The sequence below is a fragment of the Pocillopora damicornis genome, chromosome 4 (genome assembly GCF_964200805.1).
Source record: "Pocillopora damicornis chromosome 4, jaPocDami1.2, whole genome shotgun sequence".
NCBI classification, from domain to species: domain Eukaryota; kingdom Metazoa; phylum Cnidaria; class Anthozoa; order Scleractinia; family Pocilloporidae; genus Pocillopora; species Pocillopora damicornis.
The window spans coordinates 7,710,103-7,732,377 of NC_142673.1; the positions used below are offsets into that span (position 1 = coordinate 7,710,103).

The 22,275-nt window shown below is 40.0% G+C and overlaps 4 protein-coding genes across 7 annotated transcripts in view; 1 reads left to right on the top strand and 3 right to left on the bottom strand.

Annotated features, from left to right (window-relative positions):
* LOC113680814 (patatin-like phospholipase domain-containing protein 7) overlaps positions 1-22,275 on the top strand; it is a 43,448-nt gene that overhangs the window by 5,961 nt on the left and 15,212 nt on the right. For 2 of the 4 annotated variants that reach the window (XM_089203809.1, XM_089203813.1), the window contains 20 exons: positions 201-300; positions 1,005-1,064; positions 1,682-1,762; positions 2,529-2,590; positions 2,994-3,060; positions 3,472-3,552; positions 4,187-4,400; positions 4,759-4,935; positions 5,453-5,712; positions 6,040-6,117; positions 6,236-6,307; positions 6,639-6,772; positions 10,678-10,809; positions 11,133-11,256; positions 11,880-11,929; positions 12,887-12,950; positions 13,158-13,242; positions 13,746-13,877; positions 14,326-14,389; positions 14,805-14,919. In XM_089203809.1, the coding sequence (XP_089059935.1) occupies positions 201-300; positions 1,005-1,064; positions 1,682-1,762; positions 2,529-2,590; positions 2,994-3,060; positions 3,472-3,552; positions 4,187-4,400; positions 4,759-4,935; positions 5,453-5,712; positions 6,040-6,117; positions 6,236-6,307; positions 6,639-6,772; positions 10,678-10,809; positions 11,133-11,256; positions 11,880-11,929; positions 12,887-12,950; positions 13,158-13,242; positions 13,746-13,877; positions 14,326-14,389; positions 14,805-14,919 (2,152 nt within the window). The remainder of the gene's footprint in view (positions 1-200; positions 301-1,004; positions 1,065-1,681; positions 1,763-2,528; positions 2,591-2,993; positions 3,061-3,471; positions 3,553-4,186; positions 4,401-4,758; positions 4,936-5,452; positions 5,713-6,039; positions 6,118-6,235; positions 6,308-6,638; positions 6,773-10,677; positions 10,810-11,132; positions 11,257-11,879; positions 11,930-12,886; positions 12,951-13,157; positions 13,243-13,745; positions 13,878-14,325; positions 14,390-14,804; positions 14,920-22,275) is intronic. The other 2 variants (XM_089203810.1, XM_089203812.1) reach the window with 2 other exon arrangements.
* On the bottom strand, positions 8,120-9,492 carry LOC113680816 (trace amine-associated receptor 7c-like). The gene has a single exon (XM_027197871.2). It carries the CDS (start codon positions 9,158-9,160, stop codon positions 8,231-8,233), a length of 930 nt encoding a protein of 309 aa, XP_027053672.2. The 5' UTR covers positions 9,161-9,492; the 3' UTR covers positions 8,120-8,230.
* LOC113680817 (uncharacterized) lies at positions 16,191-17,671 on the bottom strand. The gene is made up of 2 exons (XM_027197872.2): positions 17,476-17,671; positions 16,191-16,960 (listed from the first exon to the last, which is right to left on the bottom strand). The coding sequence occupies exon 2, from the start codon at positions 16,937-16,939 to the stop codon at positions 16,532-16,534; it is 408 nt and encodes a 135-aa protein (XP_027053673.2). The 5' UTR covers positions 16,940-16,960; positions 17,476-17,671; the 3' UTR covers positions 16,191-16,531.
* Positions 19,772-21,951, bottom strand: LOC149046668 (uncharacterized). Its single transcript, XM_089202416.1, has 2 exons — positions 21,678-21,951; positions 19,772-20,788 (listed from the first exon to the last, which is right to left on the bottom strand). The coding sequence occupies exons 1-2, from the start codon at positions 21,771-21,773 to the stop codon at positions 19,772-19,774; spliced, it is 1,113 nt and encodes a 370-aa protein (XP_089058542.1). The 5' UTR covers positions 21,774-21,951.

Genomic DNA, 22,275 nt, shown 5'->3' on the forward strand with positions numbered 1-22,275 from the left:
AGCAATTGGAAGGGCTCCAATGTCTCTTGAATTTGGGAGTTCAAATGAGTCCTGAACTTTACCTAGAAATTAGGGATAAAAATCTGTTCAACTTAAAAGTTCTAATTCTACTTTCAGGTCTCATTTGAGTTTCCAAAATTTGTATTTCCAAATTATACTTAGTGAAAATTTTCCACTTTCTTGTTTTTGTTGTCTTAAAGAGTATTTGGTCATTTTGAGAAGCCCCTTTTCTTTGAGCTGTGCAAATACATTCAGACTAAGTTGGTTCCAGCCAATGCTCTTCTATTTAAACCAGGGCAGGTAAGACAATTCATAAGTACTAGAAATTGCAAGTCTACATACAATAAGTTATAGTTAGTCTAGTCTGCTGATTCACCCCAACTTCTCTATTATCAATGATGCATAGTGTACATGAAACAGCCCCACAATCTAAAATCACAGGTGGACTGAGGGGTTTGCCATTTGCAATGATGACTGTAAGTCAACATAGTTACATGCAAAGAACACAATAATTGTGTATTTAAGTGTTGACTACTAGTCCATTTTCGTAGAATTTTGCCAGGTTTCTTTTATAGAACGTGACCTCGCATTCTCACACCAAGGTGCATTAACTTAGCAAAGAGGTGCATTGCACCTTGGGGAAAAAATGTTTTTTGTGTCATATTGAAGAAGGCTCATTGAATGACAAAGCTCAAATCATTTTGTGCACTTGCCTCCTGCATCAAAATTTAACCTTTTCACTCCCAAAGATCTTGTTAGTCTTTCTCTTTGCTGTCTGTCATACAATTCTAATGATGTTGATTCTGAAAATTTGGTATTGGATCAACTAATAATCAACTAATGGATATTTTTCTTTATTCTCATCACTTGTCTGCTTGATATGGTATTAATATTGTAAGGAGAAATTCTGTCTCAATCACTAATGGAAGTGAAAGGGTTACCATATAAGTATGTAACTGTGAGACATGATCTTAAAATAGTGAAGAAGATATAATTTTTTTCAGCATGATGATAGCATATACGTAGTCCAGAGTGGAAAGCTCTCTGTCTCTATAATTGAAAAGGTGAGTGCTAAAGATAAAACAGGTTAAGTCATATGCCGAAATTAGTCACCAGACCCAGCTCCTGGTGTGGCTCTGAACCTGCCAAAATGTCCCAAAATATGACTTACACAGTCAAGCATGTGTTTGTAAATCAGGCCGTTAAAAGATGATGGGATAGAAATGAAGAGTATCGTGTGTATCAGGCAGCCTCAGTCGATATAGTGGATTTAGTTGTTACAACATGTACTCCGCCAATCGGTACATCGGACGATAATCGGTCGTTTATTGTGTGCCCCAAGACGATCGATAGTCGAATGACACTCGACCAGTACTCGGTTGATGTTCGGGTGTAGTTGTCGGCGAACTATCGCCACACCGAAATATGGATCGACTATCTATCAAGTGTCGGTTGACTATGAACGGACTGTCATCCAACTGTTACTCGACCATTGGCTGACTATCGCTCGACCATCGACCTATTTATCGACCGACTATTGACTGATGAATCGACCGACTATCGACAAATATATCGACCAATTTATCAAAAGAAGATCCCCGATGGGTTACCACACCTGCTAATAAGTAATTTTAACTGATCGTCAACTTGCGTCTCGCATGCTGTGTTTTTACATTAACAGGATGGCACGGAGGTGTGCATGAAGGAAGTTCTCACTGGAGAGAGCATATACAGCGTGCTTACTATACTGGACGTTCTTACGGTAAGTCACGGGATTGTGTCGTTTTTAACTTAATAGATGTTACAAGATAATGCGGTTTCATCAACTGAGTTGAAACCAAGGCAGAGGTTTCGAGCGTAAGCACTTCGTCAGAGCTTCAACCTCCCATCCACACAGCATCACAGTTTCTTTAGAAACTTCCCCCCCCCCCCCACCTTACTCATTCCTATTAGACATTGAAAGGGACATTTCAGGAATATATAAGGTTTTTTTGTTGGCATTTTTCACCATAACCAAGTTTTGTGTGGCTGTGTTCCCACAGCAGTACATTGTGTGCGTTTGCGTAACCGTGATCTGTTGGTATATGTGGGTAATCGTGATCTTTTGATGTATGTAGGTAGTCGTGATCTGATCTATTGGTATTTGCAGAGAGTCGTGATCTGTTTTGGAGGCTTTATGAAGTGATAAGACGTAACGTGAGATCTACTTCATGTATCATTCCATGCAAAAAGAGTGGCCTTGTTGATGTGAAAGATCTGCCCATAAAACAATCCTTTATATCCTAATATCAGTATGCATATTCTCCATACTGTTTTCCATACATTTCCTAGGGTGCTTACGAGGAGAATTTGTTTAGCAATCAAGAGCTTCTTCAGTTGGCGATCGTTTCCGTTATCCTTGAAGCCTTAATGTTCGATTCAGGAGTGATATTGTAAAGAGAAATCAGATGTTAGTCACTCTGAGAGGTTAAAGGGTCAAAAGACTAAAACTTTAAAAAAAACTAACTGTTTTTATTCGTCTCTTATAGGGTCATCATATGACCCTTCCCCAAATATGCTGTCGGGCAGTTGTGGATACTCATGTTCTTAGGTGACTACTTTTTAACCATTACGTTTACATACAAATATTTCCCCTTGTCAGTGCAGCAAATGCGAGTCTTACAAGGGGATAGATATTTGGCACTTCTGTTTCTCAAAGGGATTCATCCTCAAGGTTGCGACGCCGAAATTAAATGTTCACTCCCCTTTCAAGCATTCACTTTTTGCCATTCGTTGTGCCCTTATAGTACGCTTTGGCGCTTACTGTTAAGACTGTGGTATATTTTTTCCAGCTGTCATGTTGAGACAATCATTGCAGTCATGCGTGGGTCATTTGTTTTGCACCAATATTATGTCTCAACCCTAGCACAGTTTCATGAAGCTATTTTGATGTATTGTGCATCAATTTTAGTTTAATGATTTTCTCTTTTTAATTTCCTGAATGTATTTTCCAGGTTGCCGGGCAAAGCTTTTCAAACAGTGTTTGAGCAGCATCCAGATTCCTTGGTCAGAGTTGTGCAGGTTTGTCAAACTCTCATGCTAATTCCCACTGCCAAAGTTTCAAGATAAATGGCAAAAATGTTTCAGCAGAAAAACAAATCAGAACTTAAGTGTTCTGCTTAAATAGCATGGAAACGTTAAGTATTTAAAGGAAGAAGGTTTAAATTCCAGCCTATTTGCGTGAAGCTTGTGTGTCGCCTCTCCGCAAATTATGTAATTATTTTTAGTGTTATCGGTTCCTGTTTTATTAAACAAGGGAATATTAAAAATGGTTTTGATGTTCCCTAGATTTTACTAAAGAAACGTATCACCTTTACAGGGTATTTTTGTTAGTGTGTGTAAAGTTTCAAAGGAGCGTCAATCGTTAGACCAATTTGCCTGTTCTGCGTTTAAACTGGAATGTCACGGCTGAAATCTATTTCTTTTTTTCAGATTATTATGCTTCGTCTTCAGCAAGTTACATTCATGGCGCTGCACAACTTCCTGGGACTTAGCTACGAGCTCATTGCGAGTGTAAGTGTACATGTACTAACCTTCACTGAAAGTTCGCGATAAACTAAGAAATCTTTTGCGACGACAAATTACTTACAGGCTTTTTGTGACATCTTCGCTTTTTACCAAAAATTCTGTTACAGGGACAAAATATAGTCCTTACCTTGAATTTCATTGAATAGTTCTTGGGCTACATATGTTTATGATTTTCACCTGCGTTTGTATTGTCTGTGATTTTACCAACACTCGAAACACCGACTGCATGCAATTTTCCTCAAGTCGACGATTTTTTCTTCCTTGAACAATTTAACTCCCAAGATCTGATTGATAATTCTTCCCTTTAGCTGCCACACATTTCCTTGTAAATTAGCTACGAGAATTTGGTGTCAGATCAAGATAACAATCTCTATCTGATTAGTTTGTGTATTCTCATTACCTGTTTGCTGGATTATGTATGGATGTTATGAGGAGAAGTTACATGTGAATCACTTCTGGGAATTTAAGGGTGAAAGATCGGCCAGAGAGCCATTTCTGTTTTCGAACTTTCACCGGACCCATTTAAGTTCCCTGATTGGTGCGGTCGACGACAAAAATCAATTCTAAACGTGTGGTGGAAATATTATTCAACAAATTGATTTTGTGTACATTTGTTCAGAGCCCAGCGTCGCGACGGAGGCCGTCAATTTATGGAATCACATCAAGTCCAGTAAAAGGAAAGACGACAGAAACTCCTGCGGGGAAAGAGAATCAAACGAAGACGACCAAGAAGATTCCTCTAGAAGTTGACTCTGGTGCGAGCAGCGCTGCAAGTAGTAAAACAACGACACCTGATTCAGCCGTCGGTAATCCTAAGGAGAAGGAGAATAAAGGTGCTTAGCTCAGAAGTCTGTTTTACTTTATCTTTTGTCTGAAGTGTCAGCTTTGTTCACGGCCCAAGTTAGTCGAAGGCTGTATTTAAAAACCATGCAGAAGTAACAACAACGCATAAATTTGCCTAGTCAGTATTGTGGATGTGAACGGGAAGACGAAATAAACTTGAAACTCTTCGAAATTACTCTACGTCAAGCATGGCGCCTTCGGGGGTTTAATAATAATAATAGTAACTTCTGCTTTAAATTCCATGTTCATCCGAAATCGTTTGTGTAAGTGAGGTTTTTCCTTCCGGTACCGTTCCTAAGTTTGTTTACTTGAAACGTCAATGTTTTGTGTCGTGTTCGACTTCAACAGAGCCACGGGGAATCTTGGGAAAGGAAAACAGTAAGCCAATCCCAGTGAAGAAAGTGCCGTTACACAGGAGTGTTAGCTTCACGGAGCCTGAGCACGAGCGAAAAGTTGACAAACAAATTGGACGCTGTAAGTCAGCTGCCACCCTGGAAACCATGTTGGGTTTTGGAAGCGATTCAGGTGAGTGCTGTAGATCACGTTTTCCTGAATTCGTCTCAGACCAAGACTGAGAAAGGAGAGAGTCCCCTTTCTCTCTCTTTGTCTGATCGTCGGTCTGTGTTTTTGGACGGCTTTTTTGTCTCCAGGTTCGGCTACCGGTCTATAAAGAAATTTTCAAATCCTTACTTTTACGGCAAACGGTAAAAATTGACTTTCAGTATTCAGCCGCTTGGTACTGGAACGAAAATGTTTGCTTTTGTTGTGTAGGGTTGATGTAGGAATTATAAGAAAAGTGAATGAAATAAGGTTTAGTTTTGCAAGGTGCTGTAGCCCTAATGTCATGCATGAAGTCCCAATGGTTAAAATAAGTGGAATAATATGAGCTTATTAACTCCTATATTAAATTCTACCCCTCAAATTGAACAAAACGTGACCAATATTGTTACACCCAAATTGCACAAAAAAAGTCCTAGGCCTATTCCCATAGCAGGATTACCTGCCTACCGAGAGATGCTAAACCGTTTCTTCTTGCTTGCAGACCTTTCTGATTTTGACGCGGCCCTTGGCCGTGCGCGCTTAACTGGTTTTCCAGAGTCACCCAGCCGCACAGCCATGTTCGACTTGGAGGCCAGCGACACAGAAGGCAGCCCCTCTTCCTCCTTGGAGGGTCGTTTTGACTTCCCTGCAACTCCAGTAACTGAGGACCTGTCCAAACAGTTTCTCACTATGGACCCTGAAGAAGAAGATAAAATGATGAAGACAGCGGCAAGCGAGATCGCTAAAAGTCTTGATTTACCGGTACGAAAATTGTCATCAGGGGAATACAATAGTTGTCGTGTCAAATTATGAAGTGTGACGTTATTGATGTGTTGTCGCGGCCGTTCCTCGGCCCGTGGACCACCTTCGGGGAGGGGTGGTGGGGTGGAATGTTTTTCCCCAACTCGCATTCATCCAACATGGCAGCCACAATTTTCGATATTATTTTACCTCCTGGAAGTTTGCTAATAAATGAAAAATACTGACCTGCGTCATTGGCTCATCACTTTTAACTTCATCCGCACGATATTCAACCAGGCATGCATGTGTTACTAGCTGAGTATTGAATTTTTTTGTTGGTTTTTTCAGGACTCCTCACTACTGGAAGGACTTCTTTCAGTTGCATGTATTCCTTCTGGAACGGTCCTTATCAAACAAGGGGACGTGGTGAGTGAAATTTAATTTTGTTCCTTCTGTCTGAAACCCCTCTTTTTATTTTACTTTAGTTTCTTCGTTGAAAATTGTCCGATAGAATTCCAACAAGGCCCGCTTTTCTCACCGACAGGATTGCAGTTTGTATTTCGTGGTGACCAACTCCTTGGAAGTAACACAGAAGAGTCTCAGTGGCGACCAAGAGGTAATTAACATGTTCAGTCTGTTGTGGGTATGGTTGTTTGTACCTATCGCCTTTTGCGTTAGTGATCTACATAGTCTAAGGTATAAGCGTCCCCCCCCCCCCCCAAATGCATTCGTCTGTTTTTCCTCTAAGTTTGGTGTTACCGATTTGTACTCCCGGTGGATAAAGACATTGTGAGAGTAAAGTTTTTTGCCTAAGAATACAGCAAAATTATCAAGGGGCTGTCCCTGATTCCATCTAGGTGAGTGTTTCTCAAAAAAAGAAGAAAGAGAATTATCTTCCATACATTCCATACATTTTATTTGCTTTTGGTCTTAAATTTTATTCTCAGTACCACCTGTACACGGCCCTCCCCGGTGAGTTTGTTGGCGTCTTGGCAGTTGTCACTGGAGAACCTTCCTTCTTCAATGTCAAGGCAACCAAGCAATGTCACGTGGTTATAATCAGCAAGGCCAACTTTTACATGTAAGTAACAAGAATGACTTGGTTGGAAACTTTTGACTTTAGTGTCCATTTTATCTCAGCTCCAAATGATGTCTAGGTGTTTTCGAGGTAAGGAATTGGGTACAGATTGATACTTCCACCTCACTCCCTTGCTGTTTGCCTCGACACTCGTATCCAATTCTCTCACGGTTCTTTCAGAGTACAACGTTCAAGCTTTTCGGGGGTGGGGAGAACAGCTGACTACTTCCACCCTACCCAATAACTCTTGGTTTCCTTTACTCTCTGGCTCATTTCTTTCGTGATTCTATTTACTTATCATCAAACTAAAATCAGTAAAATATGAGAAAAAATTTTAACAGACAGATTGAACATGATCAAGTCACTGAGTAATCTCAGCCTGATTACCGAAGCCAGTTATTGGACGGTGATAATGATTTCGCGATGTGTGATATGAGGTTGCATGAGTTTTTGAGATGCCCATGGGTCTTTTTGTCAGCGGCGGGGTTCACTTCATAAACCTATTCATTTATTTTCTTCTTCTTTATCGTGTGACGAGGTCAGGCGTTCCATGAGCCAAGATTTATCACCGATTGTGTATCGCTGGTTAATAATCAAATTCAGAATGTTATGTTTTATTATTTGCCAACAAGGAATCGGAATCAGTACTTCCGACACGGAAACATCTGATTGATTTCTCGCCCCAAGCTTTCGGTAGCGCAGATTAAAGTGCCGCTCAGTAGTGACTTTTAAAAAAAACGTTATGAGCATTTTGAACAAACGTTATTGGCAAAGAGTTCCCAAGAAAAAAGAGTTTGCCCGTCTCTGTTTTTCTCATTGCGGAATTTTTTTTTTTCTTTTTGCTTCGTACGTGCCATTCAAGGTCGTCTTAACGACTCATTCGTCTGTGGACCTCCGGTCATTCTACCTGACTGTTTAAAAACATCAACGTCAGATCCATGTCTGGCGTTTGAACACTTTAGTCGAATGACCACCGCCATTAGGTAAATGTTTGCTAATTCTAAGAGCCGATGTCCGCAAGTTGTCAAAGACGTGCTCAGAAAACAGACAAAAAAAAAGGCCCAACCATTGATTTCAGCATTACTTGATAAAGCATTTGTGATATTTATAGCAGGGTTTTGTCCGAACGGTTGTAATCAGCATATCTTTCAATCACTAACCGGACTGAATTTTAAAATGAAAGATAATCTCGTCGAAGCTGTAGAATAATTTGATTAGGATGCGTCATTATAGCGTAGACGCTCTTACCATTTATGATACAAAATATATTTGTTGTGTATTTTTTGCTTACAGAAGTTAAAATAAGATGAGGTCTGAAGACAGAAACTAAGATTTAGTGAAATAAATGAGTTATCTTGTAAGCTAGTTAAATTTTACTTGAAAAATAAGCTTTTATGATACATATCCCGGGTTAAGAAAAAATGCAGCAAATAAGATTTTAAACGAGGGAATGGCTGGTTTCTACTTCACGTCCACTCTTTTCGCATTTTTTTTTCGTAAAGAAATTCGTTTAGTTGCGAAAGCGCGTTTCATTCCCTTCCTGAATTCGTCGTTTCGTAGTGAATATAACCATGGATTTATTCCGGATGAAGAGAACGCTATTAGCTCGACCCATAGCCACACTGAACGCATTTGTCGCTTCAAGCAATGATCACTCGTTGTCAAATGGATAAAGGACGTAACTAGACTTGGTAGCCACGAGATGATAAACAACGCTACGACAAAGCCTACCGTGGTAGCTGTCTTTCGGTTCCGAACTCCCTCGATGACGAGCTCTACGCCTCGCTGGACGTTGTGCTTCGCAATTATTACATATTTTTTTTTGGCAACATCCAAAATCCGGTAGTAGCAAAAAATGATTAAAACCATCGGGATAAGAATTGTCACAACCGTCACACACATCCATAGTGCCGGCAAATTTGCAGGGTTTGTAACAAAGATCCTTGAAAGTCCAAACGCCAGAGATGCCAGCCATACAAATACTACCGCCATGCAGCATCTTCTTGTTGTGACGATCTGATTGTACAGAAGAGCCGACCGTACTGCGATGTACCTGTCCAAGCTCACAATACACAAGCTAAATGTTGTGGTTACACTCGTTTGAATCCATAGCGAGTCGATGGCGATTTTAAACGGATTATGATACGGACGCCGTGGTAAGACGCACCTTGCGATCCACAGTGGATCAATGAGTAGCCCCACTAAAAGATCCGCCGTTGCTAACGAGCTCAGTAGAAGGTTGGAAAAAGTTCTGATAGTGCGAGCTTTGTAGATAACCCAAAGAAACACTACGTTTCCAAGGATGGCGGGTAGCGCTACCACGCCGTATAATGAAGCCAGAGTAATCGATGTAGAAAACTTTAGTTCTGTTCCAAAACAGGGATTCGCCATCTTCTATTGATCCAACTTCATTTTAGACTGGTCGATGTTTCAGTTAACGCGAGACCACCTGCCAAGTCGAGGAATTGAGCGCCTGACTGTGGAAATGACACCCTTTTCTCTCAGCGCTTTCTGTTTTCTTTGATTAACACGGTTCGAATAAACCGTCTTGAACGCTTAAACTGCCCAGTCTTTAGTCTGACTTAAAATATCTTTCCCTGCAAACATGAAAGGCAAACAGGGTTCCAGCTGATACCTTCCATCTATAACACGATGCAGAATTTCGTCCTCACAGAACTCATTTAGTTGCGTCTTGTTGGCGGTTTTCGCTCAATGAACTCTTTAAAACTGGCGTTGGCGTGGGTGTTTTTCGGTTAAGTAAAAAAAAAAAACTCGATCATGATTTCCATATAAAGACGTCACAGTGAAAAAAAGGGCCCATTAACATCTGCTTAACTGGTCACACGCTGGGGTTTCGCTCTCCGAAAATTCACAGGTAGCCATATTTCTTCCTGAACAGAACATACTGTGTCATATTTCTTCCTTTCGAATGGAAATACACGAGTGTTTCGTTTTTTATTTAACAAGAACAGATCACTCGATAAAGCTAACAAGATACGAGTTTGACGTGCTAAGTGGCTCCTAAAGAAAGGGTTTTGCTTTGAGGTTTTATTCTCAAAATTCATATTTGGAATCTTTCCTTTGAAGAAAACTTAGTTTCATATGTTTTCCATTTTAAAGATTATATTCCAGCGTTTCCTTCCCACATTTACGCGAGAACGTGTTGCTTAAAATAGATCAATAAATTTCTAAGAAAGTTGCTCAATGGCTTTTAAATGAGTGATGACACATTGGGATTTCAATCTCAAAATTCATGCTTTGAATCTTATCTGAAATTACGCCCTCACACTTTTTTCCAAGAGTGCAGCACTTATATTTTAAACAGTACAATTTTCAGTGAGATTTGCTGGATAGTATTTATTGGGCACCGAGTCGTTTCAATAAAAAATGTCTTGTTGGAAATTTTTCCTCAGCATAATGAAAAGTGCCAAGTTACTCCCATTTAAATGATGTTCCGACATTAGTGCCTCACTCTAAGATTGGCATAATGGACGGTATGGCACTCAGTGTTATATAGCGAATGGAGAACGCCTTACCCCTTGACACCGAATCCGTTCCTCGTAAAGGGCGTAAAGGTCCTTTGTAGGATGAAAGTCCAACTTTGACTCGATTAAAGTGAAAAACATCTAATCTTTTTTTAATTCAATAATAATTTTGTTCGTTTTGTTGTAACGGACGTTTTAAAACGTGAGATGAGAATGAGTAAGATTACTCGCAGACAGACGGGTTGACAGACAGTTATACAGTTACACTGACTGACTGACTGATAGATTAACCGATGATTGATAGACTGATTGACTTCCTGATTGATTGATTGATTGACTGATTGATTGATTGACTGATTGACCGATTGATTGACCGATTGATTGACAGATTGATTCATTGGTTGATTTAATTCTGTGTTTCAGCGTTATTCGTCACAAGCCCAGAGTCATTCTGAACGTGGCTCATTCCCTTATTGGTCATCTTTCTCCTTTCCTGAGACAAATCGACTACGCTTTGGACTGGATGCATGTTGAAGCCGGTAGAGCAGTTTACAGGTACACTTGTTGCATATAACAGGTTTTTTTTTTTTTTAAATTAAGCACGTGTGTTCAGAGCTCATGACCGACACTAGTGCTCTACTTTTTCAAGTCGGTTACGCGATGAACGACTTCTCGCTGTCTGTTGAAGTTTGTGGCGTAAACTCCCTTTTTAAACTTGCATTTTTCCTTGCATTTTTTCTTTCAGTTTGTATTAGATTTTGGTCGGCAAGCGTATTCACGATTCTGTGCATGCGTTGTTAGTTTATGCAAACCGCGATATTTCTTTGGCGTACTTTTAAAGGAAAGTGAATCCACGTATTCTGTAAATTGTATTTCAGGCAAGGAGAACAATCGAACTGTATTTATATTGTGTTAAATGGCCGCCTTCGTTCAGTCGTGACGTCAAGCAATGGCAAGAAAGAACTCGATCGCGAGGTTGGCCGCGGAGAAATGACGGGAGTGGTGAGTATCGTCCACTTACGTCATGTACACAATTGTCACGAATCTCGTTCCCAGGGCATTTGCCTCTTCTACCTACATGGATAGGATTGTGAATATTGAACAAGGAGACTCAAAAGCCCCGTGTGAATCCCAAAGATTCAAACCCTTTTAAACTATTTCTAGATTATTCCCTGCTTTAGAAAACTCCAAGGAATTTTTATCACGTGAACATCGCATCGTACGTTTATTTGTTTTCCACGCGATTTTATGTGTTTTATTCGCTATTCCCACGCGAAAGCCAGATACATTCAACTATTCAAAGGATTCGTTCTCTTTTCTTCCTGATTTTGGTGAAAGGGATCGTAAATGCTGTTGTTGGTAGACTAGCAGAAAAAAAACTCTCGTTTATTGATAGAATTTCCGACTTTCGCGTTTTTACCTTTCAAATTTCTGTTGTTTTACCATATTTAGTTCACCCCACTGACATCCCCCTCTCTAACTTCATAAAGGGTCTCGCATACCAGAACAGTCTAGGCAAAGCTATTCACTCGATAGCATGGTCGATGTTGTTAAAAACGAATCTTACCACTCTGCCGGTTTTGACATACCTATGTCAATGATGTAGGTTTATTCCTTGTTTATAGGTTGAAGTGCTGACACAAGCTCCGAGGGCGACAACAGTTCATGCTATTCGGTTTGTAGATCCTTTTGTATGTATGATTCTATGAAGGGCTGTTTATTTTCTACAGATACATCTAAATTCCTTTCGAAGACAGCGATTGCGATCGTATACAATACAAATACAACAAAAGAATTGAAACAAAAACAAAAAACTGAACTACATTAAGAAATTAATTCACCAATGTAACAGATCAATATAAATGAAGTGTGTTCAAGTGCTATCTGTACTTTTATTAATCGGATGTCACTGAAAATAAGTTTTCTAATTATGTTGTCTGACGTTTGGTTGACATCAGCCCATAAAATGTTTGGGTGACGTCTCGACAACCTGAGCAGTACTCATCATGGATCAATGTCAGTATTTGAGAAACTGCGCACCTACCCCTCCCCTAACCTTAGCAGTTGCTCAGATTCTGACATTGATCCGTCATGGATCAATACTGATACAGACATTAATCCGTCATCACCGGAGTCACCTTATTTTAATGATGACTTCCGTTTAAGTCGTCGAGTCGTCAGACATTGTCAATGGCATCAGTCCTTTTCAGGACTACGCTCAAGCAGAAGATTTGACCTCAATATCAATTTTTACCATCAAACCATCTATTAAAGGATGGTTGTTTTTAATAGTTGCAACCGCTCAATAGGTATAAAAACCGTCAGTATAGCTCTCAAGACTGCAACTGAGGTATTTTGTAAACTCGTGCTCATTGGGCCTGTTATTTAAACAAAATTTAGCCGTTGTTTCTCAAAACAGCGTTGTAAGCCATCTTCGATTGAGCAGAACCTTTTAGCTGAACATTTACTTTTGTGAACAGTGTTAAGAGAGCCGAAAACTAACAGTGGAAGGACATTTATTTAATTAAATCAACCCTTTTATATAGAATCTCTTAGGCCCACTGCGTGCGTAAAGCCGCCGTATAGGTTAGACCTCGTGGAAATAACCGGTCTTTCATGTTTCCACACACAGGGACACTGAGCTGGCAGTTCTTCCCGATGGGTTGTTGAACACAATCAAAAGACATTTCCCTCAGGTAAACTTGTAATTATCGTTAAACAAAATGACCAACACCGTTTTATTCTGCTGTCAATTGTATCTGTGCAATGTACTTTATAGCCCATGCTGTCCTCTAAGACTTAACAACATGCCTATTTTTTCTACTTTCGAGTGGGATCTATAATCATCCCCTAAAGAAAGAAATCGTAAAAACGTTTCAGTTTGGTTTCTCTTTCTTTTACAGGTAGTTACTCATCTGATTCATTTACTTGGTGAACGGCTGCTGGGACAGTACAGACGAAGTTACGCAAGAAGCGAAACATTGCTTGGTATGAAGATACTTCTTTACTGTGTTGTGAAGCGTACGTGTGAGAACGAAGATAAAAAAAGTTAAAAGTATTGTTCACAGCACCGAAGTTACTAATTAACGGCAAATTCTAATCACCTCAGCAGATTGGACAGTCTGGTCAACTCTTGAATGTTACTTTTTGATTTTGTAATAAACTCTTTGAGCGCTTTGACCAAAAATAAATACCTAAAGAGGCATTAGTTTGTTCATTTCCAGCTTCACTAGTTTACTGGATTTGGTTGTACGTTCGAGTTTTGATCTCTTCGTTCCGTTCTCCGTTGTTGGGTCGAATACTCGTTTGCGTGTTCGTATCGTGATGGTTGCCGTACTTGTTCTTAGATTGTCTTTGTTAGTGGTTAGCGATTTTGCTTCCTGCTGTGCTGGGGTGTTTTACACGCTCAAGGAAGCATTTTTAGATCTATGTTTGTAAGATGCTTGGAATACTCTTTTCAACTCATATGGTAAACACGTTTTGATACGCAGAAAATCACCTCCCGGTTGATAATCAGATATTCGGAGGCTCAAATCTCGGCACAGTTGCCATCATCCCTGCGTCAGAGGATGTCCCAGTCTCAAACTTCTCATTTGAACTCAGCTTAGCTCTTCATACTATCGGTAAGTACCTAATGAAGGAGAAGTTGGTTTTGCTCCACCATACTCTCTGATTGGACAGCAAATTTCGCGCCAAAACTGAAAGCAATCGCGACATGGTCACTCTTGTTTTCCCGCGCTTAAGGCAGTTTGCTTGTTCTACATCGAGTTCTCATAGGCCGCTTAAGATGTTTTTCGGCCAGTGTGATTACCTTGATTGTAGGTTTACGGTACTCGGTCGAAGTGACATATAGAAAGTAAGCCAGTGGACTGAATTGCTACATACAGATGGTCTTATTCCAAAGGTTAAAGTTATTTTAAATTTTAGGAATAACTAGAAAAGATGTTCAGGGTCAACACCGGAAAGACTGTTACTCTAAAGTGTAAAACCATCACAAAATCTCGGTGTGGGTTTGTTATTCACCTGCATGCAGGTTTACTGATTTGGAATTTGTTTGTTTGTTTGTTTCAGGCCCCACCTTGTTGCTGACCAGTTCATTGGTCCGAAGCAGGCTTGGTAGCTCAGCGATGGACAGGTATTGAACTGCTTGGAAACTTTTTCGTGGCAAGTGTGTTCTTCAAGAAAGAAACGTTCTTTTTTTCATTCGGAAATGAAAGTTTATCGACGACAGCAGCGGGAGTAGAATTTAATCTTTCTTGGTCTAAATTATTAAATTCCCAAAGAGTGTGTGTGTGTGTGTGTGTGTGTGGGGGGGGGGGGGGGGGGAGGGGGGGTTTAACCACATTTTTCCCTGCACAAGTATTTTTGTTCAAAAATTTTCATTTCGCCGTTCGGAAAGGGCGACTTTTCTCTGAGGAAATCTTTTATGTATTTGAGTGCTGCGTTGGAAAGGAATCGTGCTAATAGAAATTTGGCCCAATAAATGTTATTATTAAAAGTAGAATTTCCTTTTGCGTACTATTTAACTTTCTTCTGTTTTGTGTTCCTAGCATGAATGAGTACCGTTTGTCCAGCTGGCTTGGACAACAAGAGGATCTTCATCGTATTGTGTTGTATCAAGCTGATACATTTATGTCTGCCTGGACAAAACGCTGTATAAGACAGGTAGAATGTCGGAAAGAAATTTTTTATTTTATTTATTTATATATAACGATTTAAAACGCTAATGTGGTCTTATAGAAAATCGAAAAAAAAGGTATATAGATAATGGTAAAAAAGGCGTTTTTTTTATATTAGTCCTATTCTGTGGAACTTGTATTTAGCGTTCACCCTTTATTAAGTGGTCACCCTTTATTGAGTGGTCACCCTTTAGTAAGTGATCACCCTTTATTTAGTGGTCACCCTTTATTAAGTGGTCACCCTGTATTCAGTGGTCACCCTGTATTCAGTGGTTAGCCTGTATTAAGTGGTCATCCTGTATTAAGTGGTCACCCTGTATTTAGTGGTTACCCTGTATTAAGTGGCGACCCTGTATTAAGTGGTTACCCTGTATTCAGTGGTCACCCTTTATTGAGTGGTCACCCTTTATTAAGTGGTCACTCTGTATTCAGTGGTCACCCTGTATTCAGTGGTCACCCTGTATTCAGTGGTCACCCTGTGCTCAGTGGTTAGCCTGTATTAAGTGATCAACCCGTCATTCCCCTAGCTTTTATCAACTTAGTTGATCAAACCGAATTATCTTGTCATACTCCCACCGACGCAGTTCTTCAGTTTCTTCAGAAACGTACCTCCTTTACTTGTAATGAATCAGATGTTGTTGATTTTTATTCAACTTTTTCAGTTTGAAGTCTGAACGTTTTTTAGCTTAGTATTGAGGCTGCAATTAGTATTCTTCCGAAATAGACACTGAAGTACGATGGTGGTCACTGGGGTTGGTAAAAAACCTTAAGCACCTTAATAGGAATTAGAATTAAGCAAATTAAAAGCTATTGAAATTTTTAGAAGCTGCGAAGGTCAGGTGAATGTGACTCCCAGCGAAAAACATGAACTGACTTTGACGCACGGGAATGATAAAATGACAAGTTGAACAATAGGCAGTGTGTGAAATGACACCGCAGCTTCTAGTGGCGTGCCTGAGGGGATGGTTAATTAAAATTTTTAAAACATCTTGACCACAGTAAGTATTAAGAAAACTGAACACTTTGCCGATACCCTTTACTAACGTTCAGCAAATGGCTTCAAATATTGGAAATTGGCAATTTGGAAAATATTGAAAACTTCACTAGGACTCTTAATGGAAGTTCGACGAGCGTCTCAAAAACTTGAAGAAGTTTATATTTCATAGACACATGGGCAAGTAAACAAGGAATAAGTCAATGAACCGTCACAAAGAATTCAATAGAGCATTTGTGAGAATATTGAGAAATGATAGTCAGTCCCAAGCAATCGATTTTTATTTGTTTTTGCGAAACTCTCTTGGATGAAGAAATTTAAGGGAAAATAGTTAGAGGTTCCATCAACTCAATTACGGGAAAAATTTTTAAAAGTTTGTAATTTCGGCTTATCCTCGGTTCTCACCTAATTAGATATGCAAATTTTTGTGTTTCTTTTAGCGTTCACCAGAAACAAAAACTATCTTAAAAACATGACTTTGCGTACAAGATATGCTATCCTTCTACATTAAGATGATGCGATTATCATTCGCAAATTTTGTTTCAAACTTCTGTAAATCATCCTACTTTCGTTTGCGGACTGTCACCGAGGACCGAAACTCATCTTAATCTTCCATAGTGTTGAAGTTGATGTCAGCATTGCGTTTGCCCAAGGGAGGAATTAGCTCATCTTTGTCTTCAACAGTGTTGAAGTCCATGCCGGCACTGCGTTTGCCTGGGGGAGGAATAAACTTATCTTGGTCTTCCACAGAGTTGAAGTTGATGCCAGCACTGCGTTTTCCCTGCGGGGGCGGGGGAACAATAAACTTATCTCGGTCTTCCACAGAGTTGAAGTTGATGTCAGCACTGTGTGTGCCCGGGGGAAAACCGAACTTATCTTGGTCTTCCACAGTGTTGAAATCCATGCCGGCACCGCGTTTGCCATTGGGAGGATGGAACTTAGCAGGCTTAGAATCCATTGTTGGAAATGCGATGAGGAAAAAGGGGAGCGAAATCACCAAAGGGAACTTCATGACTTTAAATTATCGTGCCACCTGGTACAAATGCAAATAAACATGTTTCTTTTGTAATAAGCTTGCATCTTGCTGGGTCGCTTGAACACACTCAACAGAATTAGTACTGGCGGTATACATCTAGCCGCGTAAGACGCAACATTGTGCCGAAAGGAACGATAAGAGTTAAGATGCTCTTTGTTTATTTGTTTTCCTTTAAGTTAAGTATTTAGTCATTCAGCCGTGGTATGACCAACAATTTAGGCCTTCGTGAAATTTTATAAACGTTCAATGAAAGATTACTCGAGGTTGGGACAGGGAGATAAGGCCCGTGTAGTTATTGAGGATTCTGAACCACCCGAACGGTCACGGTTTACAGTCGGATACTTTACTAAGTGAACGACAGTAGATGGCGAACAGTATTGTTTGAGGAATTTTTAACTTAGAGTCTAAACACTGAAAGACGCCATGAACATTCAAGAGTTTGACGATGCCCAAGCGTAGCCAGACTCTCTCCTAAACTTCCCAAATTATGCTTCTTATTAAACCTTTCTTACCTTTCGATGCTGTACTTCAAAGCTTCTAGCTTAAAGTTTATCTCAACTCAGTTCTCGTCGACGAATATTTGGTCTTTGTGAGAGAACAAATCCTTTACATATGCTGGAGAGCAACACGCTCGCGTTGCGTAGCTAGACCAAATAACGCTGGAAGGAGACTTAAGGGAGTGTTCTTGCTCTGGTTCAATGATATTGTAATTTTTGTTTAATTAACATGGTTTTTAATTTAACATGCATAATATGCTTGAAATGCTTTTCAAGTCCCGGCCGTCCTTGAACTTGAAAGAGTCTTAATGTCTGAACTGTCAAAATAAGTTTCGGTGTTCTGTTATTAGATTTCATCAGACAACTATGGAAAGTGGATTCCTAAATGATGTGAGCTGTCTGAGGGACACTTGCATTGTCACACCGCAAGTGATCACATTTTGGCCACCCCTAACCGGTGTCCATTTTCAGAGTAATTATACGAAAATAAGGTTTCTGTGACACAGAAATGAGATTGTGAACGTGACTCAGTTTTAAAAACTGTCAACTCATTGCTCCTTCATCAAAAGGAGTTTTTACTAACATAGACTGTGAATAACTCACTTTTAATGAGCGAAGGGCTAACGCTCGAAACTTTAGCTGTAGAAACTCTTTACAGTGGCCAATTTACATTATCAACTCACACCGAATTATCTTGTTACTCCCCCACTGACACAGCACCACAGTTCCTTGAGAACTTACCTCCTTTGCTTTTAATGAAACAGTTTTTGTTGATTTTGTTTACCTTTGCATAGACAAGATTTATAGTTTGAAGTCCGAACGTTTTTAGCTTAGAACTGCAGTTAAAATTAGTGTTCTTCCAAAATCGACACTTAAGTACGATGGCGGTAAAGCGCCTTATTAGGAATTAGAATAATGGTGTGTCTGATGGCATGACTGATTAAAATATTTAAATTACCTTGTCAAGAATCAGTGTTAAGAAAGCTGAAAACTTTGCCGATACCCTTTAGAGACGGTACCCTTTAAATCCTGGAAATTGGCAATTTGGAAAATATTGAACACTTCACCAGGACTCTAAATGGAAGTTCGACAGGGGTCTGAAAAACTTGAAGAAGTTTATATTTCATGGACAAACGGATAATTTAACAAGGAATTAGTCAATGAACCGTCACAAAGAATTTAATTGTGCATTTGTGAGTTTATTGAGAATTGATAGACAGTCCCAAACAATCGATTTTTATTTTGTTTTGTCAAAACTTCCTGGATGAAGAATTTAAGGAGAAATAGTGAAAAGTTCCATCAACTTAGTTACGGAAAAAGTTTTAAAAGTTTGTAATTTCGGCTTATCCACGGTTCTCACTGGCAGGTTTTCAGTTTGAAGTCCGAACGGTTTTTAGCTTAGTATTGAGGTTGAAATTAGTATTCTTCCGAAATAGACACTGAAGTACGATGGTGGTCACTGGGGTTGGTAAAAAACCTTAAGCACCTTAATAGGAATTAGAATTAAGCAAATTAAAAGCTATTGAAATTTTTAGAAGCTGCGAAGGTCAGGTGAATGTGACTCCCAGCGAAAAACATGAACTGACTTTGACGCACGGGAATGATAAAATGACAAGCTGAACAATAGGCAGTGTCTGGAATGACACCGCAGCTTCTAGTGGCGTGCCTGAGGGCATGGCTAATTAAAATTTTTAAAAATATCTTGACCACAGTTAGTCTTAAGAAAACTGAACACTTTGCCGATACCCTTTACTAACGTTCAGCAAATGGCTTCAAATATTGGAAATTGGCAATTTGGAAAATATTGAAAACTTCACTAGGACTCTTAATGGAAGTTCGACGAGCGTCTCAAAAACTTGAAGAAGTTTATATTTCATAGACACATGGGCAAGTAAACAAGGAATAAGTCAATGAACCGTCACAAAGAATTCAATAGAGCATTTGTGAGAATATTGAGAAATGATAGTTAGTCCCAAGCAATCGATTTTTATTTGTTTTTGCGAAACTCTCCTGGATGAAGGTATTTAAGGGAAAATAGTTAGAGGTTCCATCAACTCAATTACGGGAAAAATTTTAAAAAGTTTGTAATTTCGGCTTATCCTTGGTTCTCACCTAATTAGATATGCAAATTTTTGTGTTTCTTTTAGCGTTCACCAGAAACAAAAACTATCTTAAAAACATGACTTTGCGTACAAGATATGCTATCCTTCTACATTAAGATGATGCGATTATCATTCGCAAATTTTGTTTCAAACTTCTGTAAATCATCCTACTTTCGTTTGCGGACTGTCACCGAGGACCGAAACTCATCTTAATCTTCCATAGTGTTGAAGTTGATGTCAGCATTGCGTTTGCCTAAGGGAGGAAAGAACTTATCTTGGTCTTCCACAGTGTTCAAGTCAATGCCGGCACTGCGTTTGCCTGGGGGAGGAATAAACTTATCTTGGTCTTCCACAGAGTTGAAGTTGATGCCAGCATTGGGTGTGCCCGGGGGAAGACCGTACTTATCTTGGTTTTCTCCAGTGTAGTCCATGCCGGCACTGCGTTTTCCCGGCGGGGGAGGAAGAAACTTATCTTGGTCTTCCACAGTGTTGAGGTCAATGCCGGCACTGCGTTTGCCTAGGGGAAGAATAAACTTATCTTGGTCTTCCACAGAGTTGAAGTTGATGCCAGCATTGGGTGTGCCCGGGGGAAGACCGAACTTATCTTGGTTTTCCCCAGTGTTGTAGTCCATGCCGGCACTGCGTTTTCCCGGCGGGGGAGGAAGAAACTTATCTTGGTCTTCCACAGTGTTGAGGTCCATGCCGGCACTTCGTTTGCCCGGGTGAGGACGGAACTTATGTTGGTCTTCCACAGCGTTGAATTCCATGCCGGCACTGCGTTTGCCTGGGGGAGGACGGAACTTATGTTGGTCTTCCACAGCGTTGAATTCCATGCCGGCACTGCGTTTGCCCGGGTGAGGACGGAACTTATGTTGGTCTTCCACAACGTTGAATTCCATGCCGGCACTGCGTTTGCCTGTGGGAGGACCAAACTTAATTTTGCTTACGACAGTGTTGAATTCCATGCCGGCACTGCGTTTGCCTGGGGGAGGAATAAACTTATCTTGGTCTTCAACAGTGTTGAAGTCCATACCGGTACTTCGTTTGCCTAGGGGAGGAACTAACTTATCTTGGTCTTCAACAGTGTCGGAGTTGATGCCGGCATTCAGAGGACGGAACTCGTCATTTTGGTCTTCCACAGGGTTGAAGTTTATGCCGGCGAAACGTTTGCCCGTGGGAGGTTTAAACTCATCATGGGCTTCTACACCGTAGAAGTTGTCGCTTCCCTATAATTTGATTTCAAAAAAAAGAAAAAACTATTGTTTAAAGACAAATTGGTATCTAGCGAGAATTTTCATAATAGGTGTTTTTTGACTTATTTGAACGTTTAAAATGAATGGAAATAATATATTAGCACAAGCAACACAGTAAAAGTTATAATAAGCCAATTGATCATTTCTTATTCCTTTTGGCGGTCTTACAGGTATAATTTAGCACGCTCGACACCTCTTTTACTTAGAGGTGACTTAAGGTGTAAACATATAGTAATTTTCATCTTCCGCACTGAATTTATAATCAGGTAATTTATACGCATAGCACGTAGCTCTTTTGGGGGCGGAACCTTGGGTACGCCCTTTCTTCTCCGAATTTTCTGTTTGTTCTGTCGTTATGTGACAGTCTTCGAGGACCATTTTCTCTCAGGATATTTCCTCAACTTTGATTTTAATTCTGTCAGTAAGTTTATTGTAATTTTTATATTATCAATCTGGTTTTTGTTTCGCTCAACCTTGACCGTAAGACTAAGAAATTTAAGGTAGAAAGTCATTTTGTAAAGCGTAAACATCGCGAAGGTACCTACTTAGTATGCGAACTCCGCTCTGCATAGCTTAGCGTGATTCGCTAGTTAAGTATAAAAGTATGACGAAGGTTAGAGATTGACAGCACAGTAAGCGTCACCTTAATATGCGGTGACCCACACTTTCCTAGAGAGACCAGAGCCAGTCCCCGTTGTATTGACTTGCGTAATAAAAGAGAGAATAAAAGAAATAGTCAACTGAACGACGAGTGTTAGGAAATTACTTCTAACACTATAAAGCATCTTTTTAGTGAAACAAGTCAAAACAGCGATCTTACCAGATGAATTTAAGGACAGTCCACGGTTGTTAGATTTCTTACCTCTTCGTTGAGTGATGCCCGTTTCGAACGCTTAGAATCCATTGTTGGAATTGCGATGAGGACAAAGAGGAGCGAAATCACCAAAGGGAACTTCATTTCTTTAAATTTTCGTGCGACCTGGTACAAATGAAAATAAAAACACGTTTCTTTTGTAACGAGCTTACATCTCGCTGGGTCGCTTGAGCGCACTCAACAGGATTACTACTGGCGGTACACATCTAGCCGCGTAAGACGCAACATTGTGTCAAAAGGAACGACAAGAGTTGATATGCTCTTTGTTAATTAGTTTTCATGTAAGTTAACTATATAGTCATTCAGCCGTGACACGACAAGGCCTTCAGGCCTTCGTGAAATTTTATAAGCGTTTAAAGAAAGATTTTAAGCATAATGCTCGAGCTTAGGACAAGGAGAAAAGACCTGAGTAGTTATTGAGGATTCTGAACCGTCCGGACCGTCACGGTTTTCGGATATTTTACTAACTGAGCGATAGTCGATGGCGAACAGTATTGTTTGAAGCATTTTTAAGTTAGAGTCGAAACACTTAAAGACGTCATGAACATACAAGAACTTGACGATGCCCATGATCCGATGATCTCCT

Bases quoted from the DNA above. Each gene is read 5' to 3' on its own strand.
- LOC113680816 (XM_027197871.2), bottom strand. From the start codon at position 9,160: ATGGCGAATCCCTGTTTTGGAACAGAACTAAAGTTTTCTACATCGATT.
- LOC113680817 (XM_027197872.2), bottom strand. From the start codon at position 16,939: ATGAAGTTCCCTTTGGTGATTTCGCTCCCCTTTTTCCTCATCGCATTT.
- LOC149046668 (XM_089202416.1), bottom strand. From the start codon at position 21,773: ATGAAGTTCCCTTTGGTGATTTCGCTCCTCTTTGTCCTCATCGCAATT. The intron at 20,789-21,677 runs GTAAGAAATCTA...ATCAAATTATAG, and splicing joins GGGCATCACTCAACGAAGAG to GGAAGCGACAACTTCTACGG.